Source organism: Bicyclus anynana, chromosome 17 (genome assembly GCF_947172395.1).
Source record: "Bicyclus anynana chromosome 17, ilBicAnyn1.1, whole genome shotgun sequence".
Taxonomy (NCBI): domain Eukaryota; kingdom Metazoa; phylum Arthropoda; class Insecta; order Lepidoptera; family Nymphalidae; genus Bicyclus; species Bicyclus anynana.
The window spans coordinates 7,132,492-7,149,368 of record NC_069099.1 but is presented as its reverse complement, the minus strand read 5'-3'; the positions used below and the strand labels follow the sequence as shown (position 1 = coordinate 7,149,368).

The following is a 16,877-nucleotide window of genomic DNA, read 5'->3' as shown; positions in this document are numbered from 1 at the left end:
TTGACTCTTTATCATTATCAGATGTTAATGCCACCAACTATTAAAAAGGTAACCTAAGTTTGTATTAATTCAAAACACATCACGGTGTATATTTTTTCTGACCTTGAAATTTTAATTTTGATTATTATACATATACCTAATCATTATGTTTGGGTTTTCCTAAATCGCTGAATTTTATGTGAATTATTTATCCATTATGTATACCTAATGTTCATGGTATTATAATGACCACCATAACGTAAGTGCCTCTAGTTATGGTAAATTCCTATATTCCGGTATTTTATATACTTACAAAAGATACGTAGGGATTTACATTTCATAATTGTATTTGAATATAATAACACAATAAATTGTATAAACTACTAACTAAACTACTAACACAATAAATATTACTTGTATCAAGACAATTTCACAAAAAAAATAATCATTATTTTATGATTAGATGCAATGTTAGATGGATTGGAATTTATAATTTCTAAATTAGTATAAAGCTGATCTTCTGATCTGAATAGCTATACGGTGATTACCGACTACATATTTTTTATCAGACTCAAAAGTGATTACAAAAATAAGAAAACTAATGTCGAACAAAGGTTATGATTCACAACATTTGTCAGGACAATTTAATTAACAAATCAAACTGTAACTAAAATAAGACCCTAGAATGGCAGACCTTGAGTGAAGTCACGCACTTGTAAACGTTGTTTGTAGGGTTAAAGGCGCCTTTGACTGTTAACAAACACTCCCCGTTTCCACTCAAGTCACTCTCTTCACCTATCCCAAGTAACCCATAAAGAATTACACAACAAGAGATGTGGACGCCTCGTGGTAACCTTTGTTGGTTGGTAATGTGGTAACCTTTGTTCGCCATTAGTTTTCTTATTGTTTACTAGCGGACTCGCTCAAGCTTCGCTTTGACTTATTAATTTATTTATTTGCACTTCTTCCCTATCCCTACCTTACACTACCATACTCCTACCCCTACCCCTAACCTACCCCTACCCTACCTCTACTCTACCCCTACCCTACCCTACCCTACAACTACCCTACCACTACCCTACCCCTTCCCTATCCCTATACCATAAACCTACCCTACCACTACCCTACCCTACCCCTACCCTACCCCTACCCCTACCCTACCCCTACCCTACCCCTACCCCTACCCTACCCCTACCCTACCCCTACCCTACCCCTACCCTACCCCTACCCTACTCCTACCCTACCCCTACCCTACCCCTACCCTACCCCTACCCTACCGCTACCCTACCCCTACCCTATCCCTATACCATACCCCTACCCTACCACTACCCTATCCTAGGATTTAGGGGTTTGAAAAATAGATGTTGGCCGATTCTCAGACCTACTGAATATGTACAAAAAATTTCATCAAAATCGGTCGAGCCGTTTCGGAGGAGTTCAAGTTCGAATACCGCGACACGAGAATTTTATATATTAGATAAACCACTTCTGAGTCTGCTAAAAATCTTATAATGCAGTGAATCGAAGGCAGAGGTCCACTGGGTCACATGGGCTTGGTGAGATATACAGGAATGATAAACTTACCAGTTTAGCAACATTAGGGTTGAGGAAGGGCTTGCAGAGCGCAAATATCTTGCCGATGTATGACGGTGAGTTGATTATGTGCACTTGTTTCAGTCTGATGGGTATTGCCTCCTGAAAGTGATAATAATAAAAATAAAGTAATTTAATTATAAGCGGCTTGAAGTTGAATAAATCAAAGCGAAACTTGACTTGGTCCGCTTGTCACACTAATAATATAAAGCCGAAAGTTTGTGTGTGAGTGTGTGTGTGTAAGTATGTTTGTTCTTCCTTTGTGCTGCGGCTACTGAAGCGATTTGTCTGAAATTTGGATTGGAAATAGATTTTACTCTGGATTAACATATAGGCTACTTAATCCCGGAAAAATTCATGGTTCCCGCGAGATTTGTGAAAAACTGAATTCCACGTGCAGCTATCTCGCTAAGCCAATAATTAGCCTGTGTGGTTTTATTGTGTTGTAAAGCGAAAAGACAAGAGTTTTTTTTTTCTAATGTTCATCAAAAAATCTCAGTCCAATATGACATACCTACAATCACAGATTAATCAATAATATACAGATGGAGCGTACGGAACACGACGATGTCGTGGCTGTTCCAAATACGCATGCAAATGCAATTTTGCCAGTTTGGTTAATTTTTCCTACTAGTTGCATACCCTGATAGGTCACTCTGTCAGGGTATGCAACTAGTAGGAAACCATGTCAGACCATTGAAGTCCACGGTAGGACATAGGGCTTTTGTATGGACTTCCAAACATTACGAGTACGATTCTGAGCCGCCTGCATCCAGCAAATACCGTAAAAAAACTCATATGTTAATCTTTTCACAGATGGACAACATCTACTAAATATAAACTGACATCCGAAACAAAGACTAAAAATAGTTTCAACTTTCTAGTCATAAATATTCATCAACTATTATGCCGGTGTCAAGAAACACGTTAAAGTCTAGACGAATGGCTTTCACAAAACTATTGTAATTTCCATTAGTTTCAGATTTAAGTCCAAGTCACACGAGGCGAATACTCGCTTCGAATGCAGTGGTAGTGAGAATTTCGTTCTTATCGCGCTTTTGTATTGCATTCCGAAAGCGTTATAGTCATGTTGTGAACGTGTTTATTTCGTGTTGTATGCGCGTTTGTATCTAATTGTAAGCGCGTTATTATCGTATTGTAACCGAGTAGGATATATCGCTTTGCGTTTAGAACTGCGTTTGTATCGCGTTTCTAAAACGCGTTTGTTTCACGTTGTAAGTGCGTTTATATCGCGTTGTAAGCGCGTTTATATCGCGTTGTAAGCGTTTGTATCTTTCTTTTTTTTTACCTCAGTGGCGTCACCGGGGGTTTGAATAAGCGCAGGCATCTCCTCGTAGACTTCCACCTCGGCTTAGAAAGCCGTTCGGGAAGGGCGTTTTGGCCTGAGTGTATCAGTCCGGGCGCCCCTGAGATCATGAGTTAAAAGCCCACGTCTGTTTGACATCAGATATCGGGGACCTCGTCTTCGCTGGCGAAGACGCAGTGTCGTTTGTATTGCGATTGTAAGTGCGTTTAAATAGCGTTGTATATAGGTGCGTTTCTATTTCGTTTTAAGCGTGTTTGTATCTCGTCTATAGCGCGTTGTAAGCGAGTTTGTATCGCATTGTAAGCGAGTTTGTATCGCGATGTAAGCGCGTTTGAATAGCGTTGTATGTAAATGCATTTTTATTGAGTAATAAGCGTGTTTGTATCTCATTGTAAACGCGTTTGTATGCGCTAAAAGCGGTTTATACCGACAAATCTCGGTGCTCTCTTCGTTCGTGGCACTGCATAAGAGCACAGCGTGAACATGCGTTTGTGTAACGCATCCTGTGTTTGTGTGAAGTAAAATGCCTATTACCTAATTAGTGCCAAGCAACGATTATGCAGTTTCGCCACGGTTCGCAATTGTATAGTTTTAACACGTAAACTTCCTGTGTAAACTATAAACGTGATAGGTAATACGTGTTATTTATTAGTAACAGACAATGAGTACTTATCTGAGTACCTATTCATTATTTCTTAATTTAATGGCAAGTCACGCTCCCGGATATAACACGAGTTTTACTTCACCCGAGGTTGTACTCGAGTGTTATGAGTGCAAAAGCATCAAATCGTAGTCTTAATAATGCCTCGACTGCAGTTCGTACTCTGTAGCATGGTGTGGGTGCCTGTATGACATTCATAGCACGTACTATTATCATAAATCGCGGCAAACTCTCAAGAGTGAAACGAAGTATTACCCGCACCATGCTAAAGCGCACGATTCACGTACACGTACGAACAGTAGTGGTGAGCGCTGACTCATTTCTTGCGCAAAGGATCAGTCTGACTGTCCAATGCGGATATGTAGCCAGTACCTATTCGTGTCCATCTCACGTGGGCATGGTTTGTATACCTAGTTGTTAAGATAAGTCCGCTTAAGTTTCTTGTTGTATTCATATTAATACAAATAAAAATTAAACAAGACGCAATAATTTCATGAGGCCATACTCGAGTTCATAATGTGTTCGATCCGCGCCTGTTGGACTACATTCCCCCCCCCCCCCCCCCCCCGCAATGTACTGCCAAGTACCTAGGCGTAACCTTTGACAACCGCATGAGCTTCTCCATGCAAATTAATAAAGCGAGGAAATACGTATTGAGGCATTACGTATGCGAGTGCATATAACAACTCTCTCGAAACTATTTCGATAGAGCTGCCATCCATCCCAACCAACTAGTGGTTGAGGCCTGTAACAACCCCAACACTCCCAACCTTAACGCTAACTTCAAGCAGAGGCGTCCCGAAAACGTCCTTTACGATCCAGACAATGACATGAATTACATTTATTAGACCTCCTAATATGTTAAGAATTAAATTTTTTTTTTTTGATAAAAAGCGTCTCCTTGACAACCGCATATACAAACATTTTTCATTATTTGTATTTCAAAATTTAAAGCTAACCACAATTACGTAAATTAATATAATAGTCATTAATTGCCAATAAAAAATCTCCATCTTATTTATTTAGTTTTTGTGAACAGTTTTTAAAATATTTAAAAACATAAGACGCCATTTTTCTTGAATAATATTGAAAATTAGTGATGGGACGGTTCGTGTCGTACTGACTCGAGAATGTATTACTTTTTGAATTTCGTATTTGGAGCGGCTACGACACCGTCGTGTTCCGTACGCTCCATCTGTATATTATTGATTAATCTGTGCAAAAATCAAACTGAAATCCTACCTGTGTGTAAAGCATATATTTCCTCAAGATAGCCAAATTAATTTTCCCTATGAACTTGAGCGTGATGTAGTTGCTGTCAAATATGGGTATCTCGCCCGAAGGTATGTCATCTTCCTCCGTCAGGCGAGTGTCCGCCAACATGAAGAATGTCTTGATCGCGTCCACGAAGTTAAACAAGTCGTAGTCCGGGTTGTTCAGCCTGTAGATAAACACCCTGTAGTTCTCCTTGGTCTTGTTTGGAAGCGGGCACATGTCACTGAAATAAATAAATTTTCATCATTTTCATTCTCAACCCATATTCGGCTCACTGTTGAGCTCGAGTCTCCTCTCAGAATGAGAGGGGTTAGGCCAATAGTTCACCACGCTGGCCCAATGCGGATTGGCAGACGTCACACACGCAGAGAATTAAGAAAATTCTCTGGTATGCAGGTTTCCTCACGATGTTTTCCTTCACCGTTTTTTGAGACACGTGATATTTAATTTCTTAAAATTCACACAACTGAAAAGTTGGAGGTGCATGCCCCGGACTGGATTCGAACCCACGCCCTCCGGAATCGGAGGCAGAGGTCATATCCGCTGGGCTATCACGGCTTACACTGGGATATCACGGCTTAAATAAATATAGGTATTTCCAAAATAACTATCAGGGGGATTAGTGATCGATACTGATGCCAAAAATACAAACATTTTTGCCTGTCTGTCTATATGTTTGTAATAGAAACAAAAACTACTCGACGGATTTTAACGAAACTTGGTACAATTATTCTTCATACTCCTTGGCAGGTTAAAGTATACTGATCATCACGGTACATTCAATAGGAGCAGAGCTGTGAAGGGAAATGTTGGGAAAACGAGAGAAGTTACTTCATTTATACAGTGATACTACTGTAAGCGTGATAGAGCCGTGATAGCCCAGTGGATATGATACTCTGCCTCCGATTCCGGAGGGTGTGGGTTCGAATCCTCGTCCGGGGCATGCACCTCCAACTTTTCAGTTGTGTGCATTTTAAGAAATTAAATATCACGCGTCTCAATCGGTGAAGGAAAACATCGTGAGGAAACCTGCATACCAGAGAATTATCTTAATTCTCTGCGTGTGTGAAGTCGGCCAATCCGCATTGGGCCAGCGTGGTGGACTATTGGCCTAAGCCCTCTCATTCTGAGAGGAGACTCGAGCTCAGCAGTGAGCCGAATATGGGTTGATGACGTGACTACTGTAAGGGCTGGATTAAAGAGTAGACCTCTTAGAACTTCTGTCGTCCGTTTTGTGACGTCACATTGTTATTTGATGTACTAAACGTCAAACAAATTGTTAACCAATATTTTTTTTCAAACGCTCTGTTTGTAAAGGATTTGTTAACGTGACGTCATGAAACAGTTGAAATATAGACCAATGGCTGACAGACGTTTTGGCTCGTATTGTCAAATACGAAATAAAATATTGTTTTCACGTAATCACATCTCGATAATTTAAGACCATTTAAAAAAAGTGTCAAGTAGCCTATTGTAAGTATTACACTGCCTAGTAAGCCTCGCACTGCCTAAATTAGTCAGGCAGAATACAGTTTCAATTGTGTTCTGTCAGTTTGAAAGTCATCGTTTCATCGGGCCTTTACTTCGCGTGCCAAGTGATTGACTCAATCAAATTAAAATGAAAGTCAAATCGCATGTTTAGACTCACGCAATATCAAAAACCTGTCTAATCTCAGGCGCCCAGGGGTCCCGCTTGGTGAACAGCTCGGGTGTGGTGGAACGGATGGTGAAGAACAGGTCCATGGTCTTCTTGACGCGCTCCAGGTTCTGACCACAGCTGGTGTAGAAGCGCCGCAGCAGGATATCATCTGAAAGGAGATAAATCTTCTTTAAAAAAATTAGATCTTTTAGATAGATCTTTTTTAAAAAAATTGTATGCTTTTCATACAATGCTGGACTCAACCCCAAACCGTGATAGCCCATATGACCTCTGCCTCCGATTCCGGAGGGTGTTTGTTCGAATCCGGTCCGGGGCATGCACCTCCAACTTTTCGGTTGTGTGCATTTTAAGAAATTAAATGTCACGCGTCTCAAACGGTGAAGTAAAAACATCGAGAGGAAACCTGCATACCAGAGAATTTTCATAATTCTCTGCGTGTGTGAAGTCTGCCAATCCGCATTGGGCCAGCGTGGTGGACTATTGGCCTAACCCCTCTCATTCTGAGAGGAGACTCGAGCTCAGCAGTGAGCCGAATATGGGTTGATAATGGTGATGGATGGACCCAAATCATTACAATGTCCTGCTAGGCTATTCTGTAACGATATTTTTATAACTCGCAAGTGCGAGTTTCGATTTCACCTGTATCTCTCTCTGTTTAACACGATACTTTAGAATGAGATAGATTGAATTCGAAACTCGCACTTGCGAGTTATACAAAACATCGTTAGAGAATAGCCGTGCAGTACATAATTATTACTTGTTTTGTTGTGAGAACAAGGAAGCCGGATATCAATTTTGAGTCTCAAGCAAGGCATTGTTTATTTTCTATGTAGTGATATTTAGACAAAAAACGACAAAACAATTTTTTACCGTAGTGCTTGGTGGGAATTTAAGTAGTGTATGTATTTGATAATTAATTCAGTTTACCCAAAAAAAAAACTATCATAACCTCCAATTAGTTTAAAAATCATAAGCGCTTAACTAATTTAAAAATAATAACAGACCTTTTAAAGAATAAACTTCGATAAAAACTGTTTAAACTGCTTTTTTACGTAATTTAGGTGGGTATTAGGTATGATTATAAATAAGTAAGTACTTATATCGAGTAACGTTTAAAAACATTTGGAATTTTTAAATGATGTTATGAAGTTTTAGCCGCCGATTTTGTTTGATTATTTTTAAATAGTATATACATATTAAATACTAATAGCGATGTGTATTACAATAAACCTATAATAAATAAAATAAATTTACCTCAATTTACTGGACGCAACAATTAAAAAAAAAAAATTAAACGCTTTTTTAAAAAAATAAAAAATCTAAAATACAAAAAGGATCACTTTGTTGGCACCGCCTTCAAAGTGATCATAAGGTAGCACGATGTGATTTTTGGCTTTCTAATTTATTTTTGTGATTTCAAAGTCGGTTGAATTTTTTTTGTTAAAATGTTTTTTTTTTTCTGTTTTTAGTGTGTGTATGTACTTAATCAAAGTGTCACACTAATAATAATTTAAAGGCGAAAGTTTGTGTGTAAGGGTATGTTTACGCTGCGCCTACTGAAGCGATTTGGCTGAAATTTAGAATGGAAATAGATATCACTCTGGATTAACATATAGGCTATTTTTCACCTCAGAAAAAATCATTGGTTCCCGTTTGATTTGTGAAAAATTGAATTGCAAGTTCCTTCTATATTGTCGCCAAGTGCTAGTACTAGTCAATACGAAATGTAACACGTCAGTACAATACGTCTTGTTACGAAGTATTTACTGTTAACGCAATATACGCTTTACTGCGTATTGCATAAGACCTATTTGTGAACTGCATCTATTAGCATTTATTAACATTTTAAACGTAATAAATAAAACAATGACTTTCTTTGTCGTTTCGTGTCTCTTCCTTACAAATTATTACATTAGGTGTTGCTTAAAAATTTACATAAAGGTTTGAAATGTTTTCTTTTAGAAAGGTTTAGAATTATAAATGAATATGTATTTTATTAATTAATTGTATTATTGTTTATTTATATATATATATATTTTTTAACTTCAAGTGACTGTGAATTCAAGTGAATTTATTTTAAATTTTAACTTTAGCTTATGTATTAATTAATGACATCCCTTTCTTAAACTCAATTATTTGATTTTGACACTTTAATTAGTATTGTAAACTTTCTTGATTTTGACATTTTAATTAATATTGTAAACCTTCTTGATTTTGACATTTTAATTATTTTTTTATTATTGTAAATTTTTGGTAAATTATTTTAGATTGTAGGTTAATCTTTTACTTTAAGTTTTTAACCGGACTCTGCAGTGTTGTGAATGCCTGTAAAAGATGGCTGCAGTAGTTCAAGAATTTTGTAACTCACTATATATAATGTTTTCTGCTGTCATTGTTGGCGTTACAAATAAATAAATAAGTATGAAAATCTACTCAAGGAAATAAATTCATTGCTTAAGTTGACAACTGCAACTTTCTGTAAAATGTGATGAGGAAATGCAGCTCAACGTGAAAAATTAAAAAAAAAAAAATTATATACAACATTTTTAGTGAAAAGACTTAAAACTGACAAAACCAAGCGTTCATTATGTATATGATACTGTATGCAGTTAAAAGTTCTGTCTCGAAAATCACACTTCACATCACATCACACTTCACACTAATATCACACTAATATTATAAAGGCGAAAGTGAAAGTGTGTAAGTATGTTTGTTCCTCTTTTACGCTGCGGCTACTGAAGCGATTTCGCTGAAATTTGGAATGGAAATAGATTTTACTTTGGATTAACACATAGGCTACTTTTCATCCCATAAATTTATGATTCCCGCGGAATTTGTGAAAACTGAATTCCACGCAAACGAAACGCGGGCGCCCGCTAGTAACATAATAAATCCATTAATTAATTAATTAATTAATAGCTAATCGAAGAACAAACTAGTAGCTATTAAAGACTAATATTATTGGACGATTTCTGCGTGGAAGGTTGATAAAATAAATTTTCAAGAAATTAGAGACTAATAAGTTAAAAATATAAGTAGGTATATAAACGTTAATAAGTTGTATACAAACAGAACGAAAGATTTAAAAAATCTACACAAAAGGTTCTTCTCAACTTCATACTACGTAACAGATTTCGAAATGTTATGCGTGTTGAGTTTACTTAAGGATAATATTATTTAACATGGTTTCATAATGATTCAAATTATATTTTTTGCGTCCATCGACCTTCAATCATCCAACAATGTTGCAGATTTACTTGAGATGCATACAACATAGTAAAACTTATTGCAAAACCTTTGCAAGTTGTGGTAAGGTTGCCAACAGTACTATAAAATTATGGTATTGTACTATATTTCGAATCTGCGTACTATTATACTGTTGAAAAAATATATAATACGCAAAAGTACTACATATTTTTGAAGCAATACCGTATAGCGTATCAGAATGTGTCAATGCTATTGTTATTTTTCATTAATTTTAAAATTAATAATTAATTAATGTGAACACCCATGTGACAATATGATATTTTAGAGAACATAATTTTAAAATAAATAGACAACTTATATTTTTTATTTAAGTGTACTTTATTTTGTACAGCTTTGATATGAAAAATACTACATAATATATATTTTTTTTAAATGTTGACAACCCTATTTGCGACCCAAAAAGCCCACGCGAGAAGTGAATACGGGCTTTAAGCATCAATAAATCTTGTGTAAGTCATATTCACTTGTTCATTGTAAATCATTTTTTATGATAAAGAGATATTTTTCCTCATTGTACCTTGCAATAAGGAAAAAATATCTTTTTAGCTAGCTGGTACAGACTGATGTAAGAGAACCGACCTTTTATTTACCCTATTTTGAAAAACCTTTTCATTTACTGATATATACTCGAAATTTACTTAGATGACTTTTTTACACAACAATAATGGCCGACTATGAATCAAAGACAATCAGTAGGGTTGAGAAGTTAACGGCGGGCATCGGAACGATATCAAGTAGGTATCGTTATATCTGAAATACCTAAACTAAAACATCCGTTACTGTACTACGTTATCTTAAAAGGGAACGTATAGTAACGTTTGTCGGTTGTGTGCATTTTAAGAAATTAAATATCACGTGTCACAAACGGTGAACGGTGCACGGTTTATGCCTAACGCGTGGTTAAGAAATGGGGTAATCTTTTTTTATTATTATTATAAATATACTTAAACAATACACATCACTATCTAGCCCCAAAGTAAGCATACAGAGTAGCTTGTGTTATGGGTGCTAAGATAGTTGATATTATAGTATTAATATACAATTATATACTACATATAAATACTTATATACACTCATGCTCATCACACAAATATTTTCCAGTTGTGGGAATCGAACCCACAGCCGTGGATGCAAAAAGCAGGGTCACTACCCACTGCGCCACGCGGCCGTCTCTTTCTTTAATCTTTTAGGGACGTACTAACGTCCTAGATTTGCTTATACTTCAAAAAAGTGTGCACGTATCCACGTACATACTGGGTGTAAGGGACATGATACCGAAAACTGCGTGAAGAGGTTAAATTTAGTTTCCACAACGATATTTTAAATAACAATTACGTGGGAAATGAGAAAATTCAGATTTTGAAAATTTTGAGCACGCAATGTACAGCTAACAATGCGATAACAACGCTCCGCAATCTACTGTGTACGTACGAGTAGGTACGTACGCATCGTCATAGTAGGTACAATATTCATGAGTACTGAATTGATTTGATCTAAGCATTTCAAGACTTCTCAGTCAACACACACAAACACACACAATACAAACGACACAATTGTATGAGTATTCGGTACAGAAAATCACTACTAACATAACATAGAACATACACAAAGGTTTTTGAATTTTGGTTTGTTTGTCAACAGACCGCCGAACACGAACTAAAGAAAAAATAGCGTAGCGTCTAGCGAAAGGACCTAAAGTTTCAATATTTTGAAAATACCTATTAACCACGCCGCGCGGCTTAGGTTAGAGAGAGATAGCAATTATTTTCCTCGGCACCGGCGGCGGTCGGCAATACAACGTCGCGCAGTTTGTTTGTGACTTTGTATAGATAGATACCTATTAGTCGTGACCTGCCTATTTGACCTCTTGGAAAACAGCTGATCGCGCGCATTTTGCAAATTAAATTTACATTGCTAGTTTTTGTTAAAATCTTGATTTGACGATTTTTATTAAAAATCGTATTGAGATAATGTTATCCATACCAGTGTTTGAATAATGCTACTATTCGTAAGATATCTTTTACGCTATAGAATAACGTGAGCATATGTATTGTATAACATTTTTATTAAAAAACTATTTTTTAAAATAAAATGATTATAAAATATTTCATCCCATCTTTAAACTAACAACATATCAATTATTAAAGAATCATTCATTATCATTTATCGATAAGTTAACGCTCGATGTTATTTACCCATCCTTGCTTTTCATAGACAATCTAGCGTTACGAAATGTCAAATTGCCGTAATCGTAGTTAAGCTGTGCAAATTAATCTCGTTGTGATTTTGTTTTTCAGAAAATAAATGTGAATAAATCGTAAATTCTGTGTAGTTTTTGGTGTAATTCGTACTGTACGCGTATAATAAAGGATTTAGACACTTTGTTCTTTAGAAATTACGTATAACGTAAGTGAAATATGTGATTTTAGTGACAAGACGGGTTTGTTTTGGTGATAAGACTTCTAAGAAAATTTTCGGTATACTTAGTTTGGTTTTAAACATTTATTATTTCACAAAGAATATAGCATTCACTTATGTGAAACTTACAGTCTAGAACAACATTTTAAGTTTGAGTGTACAATGATAATTAATATAAATAAAAATTCGAACGTGTACATACAAGTTAAATAAATGTCGGCGCGAGTGAGTCATTCGACAGGTTGGCTAGTGACGTCATGAGCCGAGATAGTACGAAATGTTCCGTGAGTTAGGTGGGGAGTAGTGGTAAACCGCTCGGGCGGCCTAGTATCATTCTTGTCGTGACGTTCAATCCGTCCACACCTTTGGTTGGATAATCTTTCATGGATTATTTTGATATAGGCGGGAGAATGACTTGAGTGGAGGAGATGATAACTAGTCTTAAAAGACGTTTTTAACCCTACGTACATCAGTAACAAGTCCGGGACAAGGTCAAGGTCATTCGAGGGTTTATTGGGAACATTGGGAACAGCTGACAGACTTTCATTCAATAATAGTATTTTCCCCTTTATATCCGCTTCTGATGTCAAACCGTTCTCCGACATACAATACACAAAATTTATTTATATGAGATACTAGCTGACGCCGCGCGGTTTTACCTGCGTGGTTCCCGTTCCCGTAGAAAAACGGGGTTAATATATAGCCTAAACCTTCCTCGATGAATGGGCTATCTAACACTGAAATTATTTTTCAAATCGGACCAGTAGTTCCTGAGATTAGCGCGTTCAATCAAACAAATAAACAAACAAACTCTTCAGCTTTATATATTAGTATAGAAGTATAGATTGAGGCTTAAATTGATGGTCATATTATTTATTACTTAAAGCTTATAATTTTTAATTATTATTAGTTATTACTATGAAGTAGGCCATGCCCAGTATACGTGGTATAGCAACGTGCGTGAATTCTTACAAGCAAGATATGCGTGACTGGTATAACAATTACTTCATTGCTGTAAAATCATACATTATTGCTATTGTAACGAGTCTATTGAAGTACATTCGATTAACCGCATTAGACATTTGTATAATGGATAATTCGTCCCTAACTTTTCAATTTATATGTAGGTACGAAAATTGGTGGTAAATTAAGTGTTGGATAAATCTATACTTCTATACTAATATTATAAAGAGGAAAACTTTGTTTGTTTGTTTGTTTGTAATGAATAGGCTCAAAAACAACTGGACCGATTTTAAAAATTCTTTCACCATTCGAAAGCTACATTATCCACAAGTAACATAAGCTAAATTTTATTTTGGAAAAAATAGGGTTCCGTAAGATATTTAGGTTTTTGGGACACAAGGTGTAAAAAATCAACCAGAAAAATAGTGTAGGGGTAGGTAGGGGTAGGATAGGGGTAGTTGAAAGTTTACATCAACCAGAAAAGTAGGGTAGGGGTAGGATAGGGGTAGTTGAAAGTTTACATCGAGTTTCACGCGGACGAAGTCGCGGGCGTCGGCTAGTATAAAATAAAATGTGTTTCAAGAGTTTTGAAATTCCCCCCCCCCCCAAAGATCCAAAAAAAGAGAAATAGAGAAAATTGCGAATATTTCTAAAATAAATTGGTTAACTTAAATTGGTCAGTATTAAAAGTTACTCATAAAACATAAGAAACATAAGAATTTAGACATTGGACAATGTTATGAATTTAAATATTGATTGAAAGTTTTCATGAAAGTCTGTAATTTTTCTTTTTACGAAACTTGTTGGAGTGATTATGTAAAATTTGATTGGGTTATTTGAGAGACGAAAGCTTACACTGATTTTTTGCGGATGAAGTCATGGGCATCTCATGGTATGGTAAAGGCAAAAGCTCATTACTTACCGACATCATTAGGCAGATGTGGTTGTTTGCTGAGCCAGTCCTTTATTGGGACCAACGCAGTCTCCCATTCCACTTCCTGGTCAGGCACTGAAAACAAAATTGGGATATTAGTTATTATACCTGGGAAAGGGGTCGGTTCGGAAGATTTTCAATATGTATTCACTTGTTAACATATTGTTGTTAACATCGTGAGGAAAGCTGCATACCAGAGTATTTTCTTAATTCTCTGCGCGTGTGAAGTCTGCCAATCCGCATTGGGCCAGCGTGGTGGACTATTGGCCTAACCCCTCTTATTCTGTAAGCTCAGCAGTGAGCTGATCATGGGTTGATAGGGATGATGATGATGATGATTCACTTGATTACTTTGACTTTAGTAGAAGTAAACAAGTGAATCATCATGTAAATGTAGCCATGTGGCGCGTCGATTCTACAGTCGCAAACGATTCGAAAATTTAAAAAAAATATGGGAATGATATTTGCTACCGACAGATAACGTGATTCTCAATTGTCATACTCGTTTTTTTTAGTTTTCGAAGCGTTAGCGTTTGCAGAAAGAGAATCGACGAGCCACATGGATACAGGCCCTGGGGTACAACCTGCGTAATCGTATTAAGAAGTTGAACTTCAGGTCAAGACAAACCTTTATGATATGGTGAAGATAGACTTGAGCATTCACTTGCAAAGAGCATTCGTGCGAATGTTACATCACAGAAAAATACGAGCGTTCTGGCGAGCATTGGTGGTGGATTTACAAAACGGAGGTCCTGGGTTCGATCCCCAGCTGGGCAGATTGAGATTTTCTTAGTTGGTTCAGGTCTGGCTGGTGGCAGGCTTCGGCCGTGTTACCTAGTTACCACCCTATCGACAAAGACGTACCGCCAAGCGATTTAGCGTTCCGGTACGATGTCGTGTAGAAACCAAAGGAGTGTGGATTTTCATCCTCCTCCTAACAAGTTAGCCCGCTTCCATCTTAGACTGCATCATCACTTACCATCAGGTGAGATTGTAGTCAAGGGCTAACTTGTCAAGAATAAAAAAAAAAAAAAAAAATGTAGCGAGCAGATTTGCTTGGGATGGAAACATCGAATAGATCGTTCGCTAAAATTATCAAGATGTTCGTAACAAATATTTGGTTCTATGCTTGGCTCGGCTCGTTGTTCAGTGCGACAAATATAAAAACAGCGAATGCTCGATGTTCTGTTACAAGTGAATGCTCAAGTCTATCAGCATCTTTATTAGGTATGTCTTGAACTAACCTACGTGTTACTATGTAGATTGTTTTCCTCGTCGTTAAGAATAGGTATACATGAGGATTTTCCCACGATAAAGCGATCCTAAACTATTACGTTACTCTAACATACATTAATAGAAGTCTTCTATAGCTCCATGGTGAAGATACTGGACTCTACACTGAGTGGTCATGGGTTTGATTAAAACATCGCAATTGAAGCAAATTCAGTTATCCATAAATACAGCAAATATCGCTCTACCTACCTACTTTAACAATGAATATTAATCCGAACAACTAGCGAACGACTACGAGTACCACGAGAAATTAAGTTTTACACAAATCCCTCAGGAACCACGGTTTTTTTGGAATAAAAAGTAGCCCGGACAAGTTACAAAGAGACAAAGTTTTTTATGAGCTCAATTGTGTTTTTAACCGACTTCCAAAAAGGAGGAGGTTCTACGTTCGGCTGTATGTATGTTTTTTTTTTTTTTTATGTATGTCCAGCGATAATTCCGTCAATTGTGGACCGATTTTAAAAATTCTTTTTTTGTTTTGTAGGGTTTACTTCCAGGGTGGTTCCATTTTTTTCATGTCAGGATCTGATGATGGCATCCTGGAGAAATTGAGGGGAACTTTCGAAAGTTGTAGAGACGGCTAGTACGTTTGTTAGTGTTTCCATAAGGTATTTTAAACCACTACAACTTTATGAAGGTTTGGAGTTGGTCTGATGATGGAGCCGAAACACAGACGATGGAACTCGTCAAGGATTTACAGCAGTCACCTTTTGTTTGGGCTTGATTAATTTGTATTGATGAGTACTTTCCACCTATATGGGTTGTGACTGTATTAAGGGTCTGGTGATGAAGACGAGGGACAGTGAAGAGAACTCCTCGACGGTTCACAGTAGCTACCTTGTCTTTGGACTTGATAAATTTGTATTGATGAGAACTTTCCACCTAGATGGATTGTGACTGTATTAAGGGTCTGATGATGAAGACGAGGGACAGTGAAGAGAACTCCTCGACGGTTCACAGTAGCTACCTTGTGTTTGGACTTGATAAATTTGTATTGATGAGAACTTTCCACCTAGATAGATTGTGACTGTATTAAGGGTCTGATGATGAAGACGAGGGACAGTGAAGAGAACTCCTCGACGGTTCACAGTAGCTACCTTGTGTTTGGACTTGATAAATTTGTATTGATGAGAACTTTCCACCTAGATGGATTGCGACTGTATTAAGGGTCTGGTGATGAAGACGAAGCACAGTGAAGAGAACTCCTCAACGGCTCACAGTAGCTACCTTGTGTTTGGACTTGATAATTTTGTATTGATAAGAACTTTTCACTTAGATAGGTTGTGACTGTATACACGCAGTGGGTATGCTAACACTAAAAATAAAAAAATAAAAATTTTAATAAAAAAAATTCAACCGACTTTCAACTCAAAAAATAACTTTAACTAAAAAGCAAAAAATAACATCCTACCTATGTGCTACCTTCTGATCAGTTTGAAGGCGGTGCCAAGCCAGTGTCGTGTTTTAATTAAAGCTGTTTCTGGAATAACCACATAAATTTTGTAGT

At 36.9% G+C, this 16,877-nt stretch overlaps 1 protein-coding gene across 1 annotated transcript in view; it reads right to left on the bottom strand.

Moving 5' to 3' along the window:
- LOC112054167 (alpha-tocopherol transfer protein-like) overlaps positions 1-16,877 on the bottom strand; it is a 37,537-nt gene that overhangs the window by 6,422 nt on the left and 14,238 nt on the right. Inside the window, exons 2-5 of the mRNA XM_024093851.2 lie at positions 14,066-14,152; positions 6,484-6,643; positions 4,803-5,058; positions 1,564-1,674 (exon numbers count right to left, since the gene is read on the bottom strand). Coding sequence (XP_023949619.2) covers positions 1,564-1,674; positions 4,803-5,058; positions 6,484-6,643; positions 14,066-14,152 — 614 coding nt within the window. The remainder of the gene's footprint in view (positions 1-1,563; positions 1,675-4,802; positions 5,059-6,483; positions 6,644-14,065; positions 14,153-16,877) is intronic.